Source organism: Xyrauchen texanus, chromosome 11 (genome assembly GCF_025860055.1).
Source record: "Xyrauchen texanus isolate HMW12.3.18 chromosome 11, RBS_HiC_50CHRs, whole genome shotgun sequence".
Taxonomy (NCBI): domain Eukaryota; kingdom Metazoa; phylum Chordata; class Actinopteri; order Cypriniformes; family Catostomidae; genus Xyrauchen; species Xyrauchen texanus.
The window spans coordinates 9,866,379-9,881,135 of record NC_068286.1 but is presented as its reverse complement, the minus strand read 5'-3'; the positions used below and the strand labels follow the sequence as shown (position 1 = coordinate 9,881,135).

Here is a 14,757-nt window from a genome sequence, read left to right as displayed (position 1 = left end):
TGTGATTGGCTCATTATTACAGTGATCAATTTGTTTAAGCTGGCAACAATTCTTTTAACCCCAACTTAACCCCAGCTTCTCATTTCTTCAACCATGTCAGAAGACAATCCTGTGGTCGTGGTGAAGCTGTTGCTGTGTTTCGGAAGCAAATTACTGGCCTGCATCAAGCAAAGAAATCAAATGGATATTGCTGAAATCACTGAAATTGGGTTAAGAACTGTCCAACGCATTATTAAAACCTGGAAGTATAGCGGTGAACCAGCAGCTTCGCGGAAGAACGGTGGTCCGGAAAATTAAAACGCTTTTAGGGGGCTTTCACACTTGGTTCGATTGCCTGTTCCCCCCTCCCCCCGATGGACTGTGTTCACATTATATATTTGTATCCGAACCGCGGTACGCTTGCGTCATCAAGCTGCAGCTGGTGCGTAATCGTGTTGCTTGATAACCGCGAAATGAAAAGGCGTCAAAATTCAATGAATAGACTTGCTCGGTTCACGTTTGTTCTTTTTTTTAACCTTTGGTTTTGTTTTCAATATCAAGATACAGAAACATACTTGCGTCTGTCTGCCGCAAAAATACTGAAATCGTTCAAAAGACAGCGGGCTGTCCGCCGAAGACAATTTTTGCGAAGGCAAGCAGAAATCATCTCTCTGCTTGCAGTGCGTGTGCGTCAATCCCGCTTTTCGTCAAGGTAAGTGTATACACACGCACGCACGAAAGTAAACCCTTTCCGCTCATTATGAAAGCGACGCGTGTGAGACTGACGACCACATTATCCGTCATCAATAGCGGTTCACTTCCGCGGGTTGGTTCGATTGCGTTCATCAGCAGCGAACCGTACCCCAGACCACCTTTTTAAGCGGACCCGAGTACGGTTCGCGGGTGCGCACCCGAGTTCGGAAGACAGCGTTCACATCATCCAAACGAACCGAACTCTGACGTCATTCGAACCGGGGTGCGCACCAAAAGTGCTAGTGTGAAAGCCCCCTTAGTCACATCCTAAAAAAACAACAACTCACGGCTGTTTAATAGTGAAAGAGCATTTCCTCATGAATAGTGTGACGAGAAGTTACAGGACTGGGACTAAAACAACTGTGTGGCCAATTGTTAGTGAAGCTAATTGGAAAAAATGACTTAAATTAGATAGGGAGCATAAAGATTGGACTGTGGAGCAATGTAAAATGGTCACGTGGTCTCACGAGTCCAGAGCGTGAATGCACTCGGTTGCACCTCGGCCAACATTTTATGCAACTCTGAATGGAAATAAATGTTGTGACGTTGCATAAGTTTGTTGAAACAATGCCACAACGAATTTGGTGGTAATCAAAGCTAAATGCGTCCCAACGAAACAAGAGTATGCAACCTTTTTTTGCGCCAGGCTGTGTAGGCCTATTCCATTATTAGTGAGGCACAAAATCTTTGATTCCATTTATTATCTGTATATTAAGGAAGTTAATTCTTGGCTGTGAGGCCCGCTATGCCTTGGATTTGTCCTGGAAGCTGCCCAGCCCTATTCCATCCTTTGTCACACTTCCCAAGTTCCTTCAAAACAAAAATTTGCTAGTGAGCTGTAATGATCCAGCATTTCACACAGACGGATGGTGGAGAGCGTGCTGACCTGCGGATGATTTTAGCAGAGACCACGTCGCTTGTTTGGGCCCTCTTTATAAGCACAAAATGTAAACCTCTGTCAGAATGACAACACATGACCTGTTAGCTCTCAAAGAGCATACAGATGCATGCAATTCTTGTTTTTTACTGAATAGTGCAGGGTGATTGCGCCATCTAGTGGTGGCAGTGGCATCACATGTAATTTCAGATTGCACTTAACAGGTATTTTATTATTTTTATTTGTACTAATGATGCTTTAAAGGTTTGTTTCAATATAACTTCAATTTAAAAAGGAAAAAATGGTTGTTTTGGTGGAGAAATCTATGTGTGCTCTACTAATAATCTTGGAAAACCTTTAATAAAATTAATGTGCAGTTAGATTTTTCAATATTTTCCTTTTCACATATAAATAACATCTAAAAAATAATTACATGTTGATTTATTGAATGAAGATGGTTTATACTAGGTTTCTACAAATATTGGATGTTACATCATGAATGCAAAGAAACATAATCCTATATATATATATATATAAAAACAAAAATAAACATCCCTTTTTAAAGACACTGTAATAATAATAAATCCAAATAACTTCACAGATCTTTATTGTAAAAAAGTTTAAACAATGTTTTTCATGCTTGCCATAAACCATAAACAATTAATGAACATGCACCTGTGGAATGGTTGTTAAGACACTAACAGCTTACAGACAGTAGGCAATTAAGGTCACAGTTAAAAAAACTTAGGACACTAAAGAGACCTTTCTACAGACTCTGAAAAACACCAAAAGAAAGATGCCCAGGGTCCCTGTTCATCTGCGTGAACATGCCTTAGGCATGCTGCATGGAGGCATGAGGACTGCAGATGTGGCCAGGGCAATACATTGCAATGTCAGTACTATGAGACGCCTAAGATAGCGCTATAGGGAGACAGGAAGGACAGCTGATCATCCTCGCAGTGGCAGAGCACGTGTAACAACACCTGCACAGGATCGGCACCTGCGGGACAGGTACAGGATGGCAACAACAACTGCCCGAGTTAAACCAGAAATGCACAATTCCTCCATCAGTGCTCAGACTGTCCGCAATAGGCTGAGAGAAGCTGGAATGAGGGCCTGTTTTAAGGCAGGTGTGTCACAGCATCATCGGACTGAGCTTGTTGTCATTGCAGGCCATCTCAATGCTGTGCGTTACAGAGAAGACATCCTCCTCCCTCATGTGGTACCCTTCCTACATCCTGACATGACCCTCCAGCATGACAATGCCACCAGCTATAATGCTTGTTCTGAGCATGATTTCCTGCAAGACAGGAATGTCAACGTTCTACCATGGCCAGCAAAGAGCCTGGATCTCAATTCAAGTCTGGGACCTGTAGGATCGAAGGTTGAGTGCTAGGGTCATTCCCCCCAGAAATGAGGATGTATCTTTTTTTGCTGATTTTTATATATATATATATATATATATATTTGTATCATTGGTTGTAAGCATTTCATCAGTGCATTATGTTTTGACATTTGTTGACAAAGTGAAATAAAATTCAACATGAAATTCTGTTTGCAAACCATTTTAATTCCATGTGAATTAAAGTGCACTGAAAAAATGACAATAAGTCCATCAACGTAAATTAAGAAAGTTAATAGATTCAATTTTGATTTCATGGTGAACAACATTTTGTGAACAGCACTTCTCACATGATCCATTGTGCAAATGTGTGAACAAATGTTCTAGATAAGCCTATGAAACAGCGATACAAACATTGATCTATTAGATCAAGAGCAACATTATTTGTATCAGGCTTATGCCTAGTCACACTACACATCCCTTGTCCAAATGTGATTGGTCAATGTTATACTGCAAGGTCATCTGGTCTCATACGACTACTGTTCCCACTGCTCTTGGTAAACCTTCGCTTGTCCTCAACAAATTCACTGCTTAGCAATGACGGAGAGGCAAAAAAGTTGAGCATCTCTGTTGACCTTTGTGAGAAGCTTAGCTTGAAGAAATCCACTCCCAGGAAGTCCTGACCATGGTGACGTTCAGTGACCATGTTCAACGAATTTTGCTGGTGCGCCAGACGGTCGTGAAAAGGCGGGAAACTTGGGTGTGTGAGAGGGTGTGCATGTGTATGTATAGAAGGGGAAGATGGCGGTGATGTCACCAGGCACTGGTTGAAGTCAGGTGGTGGAGTGCACGCCCGGTTTGGCGTAGATGGATTTGGTGAAACTGCAGCCACGGTGGAAGGGGTATTTGGATGTTGTTTGGAAGCCTTGTACCCTTGCAAACTCTTTTTACACTGCTTCCATGCCAAATTATATAGTTCTACGACACTGAGCAACAACGATACAGCTGCAACCACTAACATAAACACAATAAATACATTCTTCTCTGTAGGTCGTGAGATATAGCAGTTCACCGGATGTGGACACGGAGATGCCCTACACACGAAGAGTGTGTTAAGGAAGACTCCATAGATTAAGTACTGGACTACGATAAAGATCACCTCCATCACACTGCGAATGAGGATGCTAAGTACATACGTTTGTAACAGGGCACCCTTGAGTCGAACTTTCCCCCATCCGCCCTCATCCTCCTTCCCACAATCCTTCTCTTTTTCAGGGTACTTCTCTCCATCTATCTGAGCTCCCTCATCTTCCAGTTTTTTCCTTTTTTTCTCCTCCCTGCGGACGCTATGCATGGCGTGCCCCATGTAAATAAGAGAAGGTGTGGACACGAACACTATCTGAAGCACCCAGTATCGTATGTGTGCTATCGGAAAGGCTTGGTCATAACAAACGTTTTCACAACCAGGTTGCTCTGTGTCACAGGTGAAGTCCTCCTGTTCGTCACCCCAGGAGGACTCGGCGGCCGTGCCCAGGACCAGGATCCGGAAGATGAAGAGGATGGTGAGCCACACTTTTCCCACTGAGGTGGAATGTTCCTGGACTTCTTCTAGGAAGTTCCCCAGCAAGCTCCAGTCAGCCATAACAAGTCAGGAGGTTTAGTGAAGAATCCTGTGGAAAAGAGAGGAAGTGTAAATTATCGTAAAGTAAAAAAGAAACTGAATGTTTACACCTGGTAATAACATCTGTTTCTGGTAATCCATTCACAAGTGCACAACTACAAATACAGATGTAAACAGGGTAGAAAATTGAAAATGTGTATGGTTGCATGCACACCAGTATGCTGAAAACTACTGAAAATCAGTTTATTAAAAAAATCAGACAATGCAAGAAAACCGCTTTACAAGAGATTTGAAATAATTGGGTTATTCTATGCTTCTGACATCAAAACGTGAACACCTCACCTGAGCGCATTGGATAGGCTGGTAAGAATTCCAGCATTGCAAAATTGGGATAATGGACAAAAATCTATGTGTGGCTATCGGTTTATGATTAAACAGTATAAGACCTTACCCGGCCTGTTTATTAAGCATAATCGATGCATGTAAACGCTCTCATAGTTTTGTAATCCGATTCTTGTAATCCAATTCTTAAACCACATTTGGAGGTAGTAGAAAATGATATGACCATATCGCATTTGTAGTGTAAATGCTAATCGATCATGGGATGAGATGACCAGCAGTATACTACACCTCTGTAACCTCTCTATTATCAGATACTTCCAGGGTTAGAATATATTAATCATGGGTGTCAAATATGCCTGCAGATTTGAATATTTCTACAACTGTATTGATAACCATACATTTTGAGTGATGCTGCATCCATGCCGATAGGTGTTTTACTTAAAGTGTCGTATTGACCAGCAAAACATAATCAAAGAAAATACTTTGTATAAACTTTAAATATCCACTATGTACTACAATAGGCCTACATAACAATATAACCATAACACCAGCTCTCAGCCAACGACTCTGCATCTGTCTGGAAAGGGCTCAGGCAGATCACCAACTACAAGCCTAAAGCCCCCAGGCCATCAACGACCGAAGCCTAGCCAATGACCTGAATGAGTTCTACTGCCGCTTTGAAAGACAAAGGGACAGTCCTGTAACCATTCCCCATGACACCTCCCAACAAAGGGCCAGTCCTGAAACCATCCCCCACGACACCTTCCAACAGCTCCAGCTACAGTGCATCACCTCCACCTCCCCCACCTCAGCAGGGGCCTGTGCACCCCCACCAATGCCCACCTTAAATGTACCCCCCTCCACTCCCCCACCCACCTCAGTGACGACTCTTTCTATCCATGAGAGGGACGTCAACAAACTCTTCAGGAGACAGAACCCCCAGAAAGCTGCTGGACTGGATGCTGTCTCCCCATCCAGCTTGAAACACTGCGCTGATCAGCTGTCTCCAGTGTTCACAGACATTTTCAACACCTCACTGGAGACATGTCACATGACAGCCTGCTTCAAGTCCTCAACTATCATCCCTGTTCCCAAGAAGTCAAGGACCACAGGACTTAACAACTTCAGACCCGTCGCCCAGACCTCTGTGGTTATGAAGTCCTTTGAGCGCCTTGTGCTTTCACACCTCAAAGACATCACCGACCCCCTCCTGGACCCCCTGCAGTTTGCATACAGAGCCAACAGGTCTGTAGACGATGCAGTCAACTTGGCCCTCCACTACATCCTCCAGCACCTGGATTCCGCAGGAACCTATGCCAGGATCCTGTTTGTGGATTTCAGCTCTGCCTTTAACACCATCATCCCGGCTCTGCTCCAGGAGAAGCTCTCCCAGCTAAGTGTGCCTGACTCCACCTGCAGGTGGATCACTGACTTCCTGTCTGACAGGAAGCAGCATGTGAAGCTGGGGAAACACATCTCCGACTCACAGACCATTAGCGCTGGATCCCCCCAGGGCTGCGTTCTTTCTCCTCTGCTCTTCTCCCTGTACACAAACAGCTGCACCTCCAGTCACCAGTCCGTCAAGCTTCTGAAGTTCGCGGATGACACCTCCCTCATCGGACTCATCTCTGATGGTGACGAGTCAGCCTACAGATGGGAGGTTGACCACCTGGTGCAATCAAAACAACCTTGAGCTCAACGCTCTAAAGACAGTGGAGATGGTTGTGGACTTCAGCTCCCTCATCAAGAAAGCACAACAGTGAATGTACTTCCTGTGGCAGCTGAAGAAATTCAACCTGCCAAAGACAATGATGGTGCACTTCTACACAGCCATCATCAAGTCCATCCTCACATCCTCCTCCACTATCTGGTACGCTGCTACTACTGACAAGGGCAGACTGCTGCGTGTCATCCGGTCTGCAGAGAAGGTGATTGGCTGCAATCTGCCGCCATTCCAGGACCTGTACTCCTCCAGGACCCTGAAGCATGCTGGAAAGATTGTGTCTGATCTCTACCACCCCAGCCACAATCTCTTTGAGACACTCCCCTCTGGCAGAAGGCTGAGGTCAATCAGGACAAAAACCTCACGCCACACGAACAGTTTCTTCCCATCCGCCACTTGCCTTATCAACAAGGCCCGGTACCCACCCTGACCCACTCCACCTCTGGCTCTACATGCCACTGTACTTACTCTGCTGCTCTTTTATTTTTATTCTTACTTTTAATATATACTGTGTGGACACATTTATATTTTAATACTTGTTTTTTATATTTAGAGAATGTGTGACACGCACCTACAACACCAAAACAAACTCCTTGTATGCATAAAAAACATACTTGGCAATAAAGCTTTTTCTGATTCTGAATATATTTAAAGTATAGTGCAATATAGAGTTTACATTATATAGAGGTTCAATATAGAGTTTACATTATTGTTGTTAATATTTAGTCTGATACCTTGATGCTGTTCCAACTTCCTATAGAAGAATGTTTTTGAAATACATTATTTAAATTTAATGTGCAATTCTGCAGTCAGTATAGTGATACACAGTACTGCCTTGTGCCTTCTCATGCCATTCGAAAACAGGGGCAAAGATTGCAAACATGCAGAGACTGTATATTTAGGTTGTGTCTCTGTGTGTTTAGGGCTTCAACATAAACTTTTCCCACAAAGTCAAGTGTTTGGAGTCTGGGAAAAATAGACTAAGGAATTTAAGGAACCAGCAGCTAAAATTAAATATAGAAGCAAATATTTACTGGCATTAATCTTTTCTGGGTATTGAAGTATTTCCTGTTATCATTCTAAAGCAGGCATTTTTTTAAAAATTTGGTTCAATTCAGGTTAATGTCTGGTCAAGGACAACACTCATAGTATAGATAGAGATAAAGATGCAGAGCTTTATAATAAGTTAGCCATTTGTTGGTAGATTTATATATGACAGAAAGGTAAATGTAATTAAATTTCCTTTGGGGCCGGACGATGCTGGACAAACTTTAATGAGTATAATTTCTTAAATTCAGTCTTTTTCACAGTCCTCCAGGGAGTATATGGGAACAGGGAGGCCGCAGTACTCTCAGTGCTTTACCATGAGAACTTGAGTAAGACTGTGTGTAGTTTCTCTGGGGAAAGCATTGAAAAACTTTTGGATGTAATTTTAACTGCAGTGTGTAAACGTTCCCTATTAGGAGCCACCCTTTTTATGTCAGACGCTTATCAGGTCAGACCTTGTTGCCCCACCACTATTATTTTAAGAATATGTTTCAGCAATGGGAGAAATTTTCAATTTTATATCAATAGAAACAGTCTGGTTCCAGAAGTAAAGATCACACAATGTTTTTCTATAGACAAACTGATTTTAAACGTTAACTTACTGTATAAACGTTTTAAAGTTAAGACCTACCATGTGCTCTGAGGTTGTTCATCGATGGTATATGATTCTGCTGAAGCCACCAGTTTGCATTATTTCAACTTAATTGTTTAAAAGTTGTGTTTGATAGATTCCTGGTGAACAACTACATTACCCAGGGTCCAGCAGAGAAAGCTTCACCAATCAGAGAATTGTGTCCAACAAAGCCCACGAAATGAGCCCAGGAGCGACTGCCCATTCCCATGACAAACTGTGATTGATGCACTCGAGTCGGTCTCCATTCACTCTTAAAATACTTGTCTATATGTACATATCGGAAAAAATACCTTTGTCTTTTTGTCCAATTTTCAAATACACTTTTGTCTCAAAACAAAGTTTGTAATGTTGTGCTTCACTTTGGAGCTGATTGGTTTGGTTCATGGCTTACAACTCTTTTATATTATTTAATGAAAAGTCTGCACAAAATTAATTGGAAAAATACTTCCAGAAAACAGGCGGCTAAAAAAGTGGGTCTGTGGGCACTGTTGCGCTATATTGGCTTCTTAGAAGCTGAAAATAAATGAAAAGGGCTTACTTGCTTTATGCTAGGTTTGGTTTTATTTAGTAGTTTGTTATGTAAAATTTGAATATATAATTTGTTTGGCCTCTTATAACATTCCCAACACATTACTGAGAAAGGAAATTTGGCATCAATTGTGGGAACCAGGTTGAATGTGATTGGGCACCCACCCACATGGAGTCTGTATATAAGTGTGTCTCGCTTCCCTCCCCTTTGAGGAAACAATCTCAAACAATATGATTTCCCTCTTACAAGCCATTTGAAAAGGAAACAGGCTGGGTTCAAGACATTGAGGTCAAAGAGGTTAAGCACTTAAAAGCCAAATCAGTCTTCAACTAGGTGGTGGATTCAAGATCATTCTGTTTTAAAACTGAAACCATCTGAACTGTGCATATGGTTGTAAAATCTGCAACTTTTTAGTTCTAGAGTAGAAGATCAGAAAGTGTTGTAAGTAACATGGTGAGTTGCAACATCATCAGTTTAACCAATAATGAATTATCTACAGGGGTGAAATCACTACTGTAGATGGCCACCCACCTTCTTAAAGGGATAGTTCACACAAAAATGAAAATCCTCTCATCATTTACTCACCCTCATGCCATCCCATATGTGTATGACTTTCTTTCTTCTGCAGAACACAAACAAATATTTTAAGAAGAATATTTCAGCTCTGTAGGTCCTCACAATGCAAGTGAATGGGTACCACATTTTTTAAACTCCAAAAAGCACAAAACGGCAGCACAAAATTAATCCATAAGACTCCACAATATGATAGGTGTGAGTGAGAAACAGATCAATATTTAAGTTCTTTTTCACTAGAAATTATCCTCCCTGCCCAGTAAGTAGCAATATGCTACATGGTGGTAGTTAAAGTGGAGATTGATAGTAAAATGGACTTAAATATTGATCCTTTACTTACCCACACCTATTATATAGTTTCTGATGACATTGATTTAACCACTGGAGTCGTTGGATAACTTTTATGCTAGATTTATGTGCTTTTTGGAGCATTAAAATTTTGGTAATCATTAACTTGCCTTGTATGGATCTCTCTTTTTGGGTGAACTTTTCCTTTAAGATGACAATAGAAGTTGTAAGTCTCTGTTTAAAAATATAAAGGAAGGACTTACAGGAAAAAATTATAATATATATATATATATATATATATATATATATATATATATATATATATATATATATATATATATATATATAGGATAAAAATATGTACAAAGAAATAAACGAGGAAGAAAAAATAAACAAAATATACATGATATAATACATAAATAAATGGTAAGGAAAATACAAAAATGTGAAGGAAAGGTAAAATTCATAATTGAGTTTAAATATTTATATTTTTCTTCCTTTAATTATTTTCGTATTTATTTATTCTTTAGCTTATTAATTTAATTATTTATGTACAGATTCCTGTACTTGGGGTAAGAATGTAAAATTTCACATCTGGTTTATACTGTAATTTTATTGCCATCATGTTAATGGAGCTGATTCTGTTGTATATTTTGATATAAAAATGACAAACAAGCTTTTCGCTCGCATGTTAAAAAAGGAAAATATCATACGCGAACAGACGAGGTGGCTTGTAACACTTTTTCAACACATAACGTTGATTATCACCATAAATTCATCATGCACATACATTTTTTAGCGTTGGAGGGGTAAGTTGTAACAACAGCACTCTTTATATTTGAGACTAATTTACACAGTTTAAGATAAGTAGTAGAATTCTAAACTACTTTAATTTGTAGCAGATAAATATGGAAGAAAAATATTACATCAACATTTGAGGCACATATGTAAAAAATACAAGAACATTGAAACACACAGTAACTTATTACAATAATCCCAAGCTAATTAATGTGCTGTTTGTAAACGTTTCTCAGTGTTTTGTCTGTGTCAGAGAAACTTTCTGGAGGAAAGGGGTGACACCCACTCCCTTCTCCTTTACTTGTTTACCCAAGGAAAGGAGGAACAATGCAGAAGTTTTTTTTTGTTTTTTTTTACAGCAGGGGCATCTGGAGATAGGGCCTTGTACAACAGCAGTTACAACAAGGGTAAGATTTATTGTATTCTGATTTACAGTTATATATTCAGATTATAACTATATTCTGATTTATAGCTATATGTTCCAATTTATAACTATATTCCTATTTACAGATACATTTTCAGATTTATAAAGATTTACAATTATATATCCATATTTATAACAATTCAGATTAACAATTATATATTCAGATTTATAATATATTTGGATTTACAATTTTAGACTCAGATTTGCAACATGCAACTATATAATCAGGGTTATAAATATATATTGAGAAATTATATATTTATTTCCTGTTTGCCCCCCATAGTACACACACAAACTATTGGAAAAACAATTTAAGAATTTAGAAATGGGATGTTTCATAATTATACATTATGAGCTATTTAAACACAAGGCAATACTTTACATAATAATAATCTAATATATACACAAAATCATCATTTATAGAGGACTCTCTATTAGGAAGTGGCTGTCCATAACCCCTAAATTTCAGCGTTGTTTTATAAAAAAAATTGTTTTTATTCTATTGAGGGTTTATCTTTTAATTAATTAAACTTTTATTTAGAAATGCAAAAACACAAAATAATTTTTGTCCATTGGCTGAGCCTTGTTTTTGACCACGTGAGACTGCATCCCTGTCCATTAAGGCCTTATGGTGAGTAGTGGGATCCCATCCTTTTGAAGTAAATGGCTGTGAAAATCTTCTAGAAACATTCATAAACAATATTCTTTAGAGGTGGGATGGAAATAAATTCTTAATAGATAAAAATAATAATTTGTATTATAGTTTATTTCTGTGGTAAAATAGTGACAACATTTTGGAAGAGGAAAAATACAATATGAAATCTGCAGAACTGCTGCTCACTGGATGTTATTTGGATTTTGGCACCATTCTGAGTACATTTTAGAGACTGTTGTCTGTGAAAATCAGCAGTTCAGGAGATCAACAGTTATCAAAATACTCAAACCAGCCAATTTGGCACCAACGATGATCCATGAGTTTATCTGATCAGCCAATAATTTTGCAGCAGTGCATAAAATCATGCATATATGGGTCAGGAGCTTAAGTTAATCTTCACATCAACCATCAGAATGGGGTAAAAATGTGATCTTAGTGAATTGGACTGGCATGAGCCAGACGGGCTGGTTTGAGTATTTCTGTAACTGCTGATCTCCTGGGATTTTCACGCACAACAGTCTCTAGAACTTACCCAGAATGGTGCCAATAACATCCAGTGAGTGGCAGTTCTGTGGACAGAAATGCCTTGTTGATGAGAGAGTGGTGTGAAGAATGGCATCTCAGGATGCTATTCTGAGATGCGGGTTGGCACTGTTTTAGTGGCACGAGGGGGATCTACACAATATTAGGCAGGTGGTAATATAGTGGCTGATCGGTGTGTGTGTGTGCATATATATATATACACAAACACACACAAAAAAAGAGGTTAAGTGCCTTGAGTTTGTGTAATTAATCAGTCTGTTGTGTCTCTCAGCTGTTATGAGTCTTAATGCTAAAGTGTTATTTTAAAGCTGTTTAAAGCTATTTCACAGTTTTAGTAATGTAATAGTAATCCGAGAAATCATGGAGTGCGGATGAATGAAAATACTGACTTACTGGTGATGCATGTCACCTCAGCTGACTCATTTACACACAAAAAAATTGTCTTTTGCTGCCACCTGCTGGCTAAAATCTGCGATGTCACAAAATAAATATAAAGAGATACATCTAGCTTTTTACACATCTGCACTGCTCTTACACTTAAGTTTAGAACGGCATGAACACAAGCGGAGTGATACAAACAGTGAAGTGTCCGAGTGCTGATGTTCTGAGTTAGCAGTACTCATGGACCGGAACTAACTGTTGTGTGTATATTTATATATACACACTACCAGTCAAAAGTTTTAAAACACTTGACTGAAAAGTTTCTCATGATCTTAAAAATCTTTTGATCTGAAGGCATATGCTTAAAAGATTTAAATTAGTTTTGTAGACAAAAATATAATTGTGCACCATATTAATTTATATCATAAAACAAAAGTTTATTGATGACTTGCACTAAATAATAAAGAAAAGCAGCCAATAAGTGCCCAACATAAATGGAAACTCCTTCAATACAGTTTAAAAAGCATCCCAGGGTGATACCTCAAGAGGTTGGTTGAGGAAATGTCAAGAGTACATGTCTGCGAATTCATCACTTTTGTTAAGCACTGTCATATTTCTGCAAAAACTCTGCACAGAACTGTATTAATTTTGGGTCGACAAATTGTTCATATATTTTATATATCAACCAAGTACAGTAAACTCAATTTCAATTTCATATTTGAAGAAGTTTGTTGTATATAGAATGGCTTATATTTCTATATAACCCTCAATGTTCTTTGTGTTCCCATACCTTTAACAGAAGTCTCTTAAAGATCCGACAGGTGTTTGTTTGTCTCTCTGCAGACTGACGGGTAAAGAACTGCCTGTTTAGGGACGATGCTTGACAGAATCTTCTAAGACTGGGTATTGATGCTCTACACTTTTACATGAGCTGAGAACCCTCCTTGTCTCTTCTGCTTGTAAAAATATAGGATTACTTGCCAGAAATATTTGCCAGGCTAACAGCCACAGTACCTCAGAATCCTCTCAGTTTGATATCACTGTTCGTTCTATTCGTATGTTATCTGTGATTACTGCCTAAGGGTTGAGTGTCTCTCAAAGCAGGGCTGTGAACTAAAGATCCTTATTAAACGATCTAGTGTACAGCCAGCCTGTTTGGTGCCTCCTCAGTGGTAGGGATGTTTCAAGAGTTGACGCAGGTATGTTGACACCTCAGCAGGATCAAGGTGATGAAACTATATTCTTCTAGACGTATCTTCTTGACGGTAGAGTTGTGGATGCAAGGCTATTTGCAGACAGATTGCCGCTTGTTCTCAACTTGTCAGTGAAGGGGAGTCTCTTGACTGATGGTTACAACAGACTCATTACTCTGATTGAAAAAGAGAAACCGTCTCTGTCATGAACTTGAGGATGGATGACTCGATGTAGTTGGTGTCATACTGTTCAAGAAAGGTAGCCTCTCAGAAGGTCTTTGTAGATTGTCACCACTGTGGTTGCCACACAAGAATGACACTTTCTGATACTAGAGTTAAAAGTAAACAAATCAATTCAATTCTTTCTTAGAAGGCTCCTTGTCGTTTTTGGTGCCTGAGTAGGGACGCTGTCATTTCTATGGGATGACAGATTCCAGACGTGCTGATAATAAGAAACAGCTGCTTGCAGGCTGGCCACAGTCTTGGAAGTGCCCTTACAATCTAAGGACATATCAAGAAATACCAAGAGAGTTATGCCTCCCTCATTCTCCTTCTCTGCCCTCCTTCTTACCCTCCCTCCGTCTCCACTTCCCTCTCAACCTCCTTTTACTCCCCTACTCACAATGCCTGCCTGCCACTCTATTTTAGTTGGAGTATCTCATCATCAGGAAGGAAAGTAAGATTGTATTGAGAAACAATGGGAATTTGACTCGTGTTCTCCTGGTAATTATTTTGAACGCTAAACTGCTCTCTGAGTGATCAGCCTGTCTGATATGACTGTGTTGTTGGACAGTTGGTGACAATATTTTATTTAAAAGAAATGAAGATGATGCAGAGATAACACTAAATCTTTGATCCAAAGCCTAGTTAGCTGCCTATCTAGTATTTTAAAGCATCATATGAACACTTGAAAAAGTAAGCAACTTATGCTGCTTTTTAAGGTACCTAATTTTGGCCAAATTCTAAGGCAGCATGACATGTAGGCTATTCCCTTACAAAAATCAAGCTGCATATTCGCCACTGATCATTTTCACATGCAAATCAGCTTTGCGGCA

The 14,757-nt window shown here is 39.5% G+C and overlaps 1 protein-coding gene across 1 annotated transcript; it reads right to left on the bottom strand.

The window, feature by feature from the left end:
• Positions 1-2,208: 2,208 nt before the first annotated feature.
• Positions 2,209-14,259, bottom strand: LOC127651134 (gap junction alpha-5 protein-like). Its single transcript, XM_052136826.1, has 2 exons — positions 13,300-14,259; positions 2,209-4,621 (listed from the first exon to the last, which is right to left on the bottom strand). The coding sequence occupies exon 2, from the start codon at positions 4,591-4,593 to the stop codon at positions 3,457-3,459; it is 1,137 nt and encodes a 378-aa protein (XP_051992786.1). The 5' UTR covers positions 4,594-4,621; positions 13,300-14,259; the 3' UTR covers positions 2,209-3,456.
• Between the last annotated feature and the right edge of the window lie 498 nt (positions 14,260-14,757).

Excerpts from the sequence above, each read along its gene's own strand:
- LOC127651134 (XM_052136826.1), bottom strand. The coding sequence starts at position 4,593 with ATGGCTGACTGGAGCTTGCTGGGGAACTTCCTAGAAGAAGTCCAGGAA.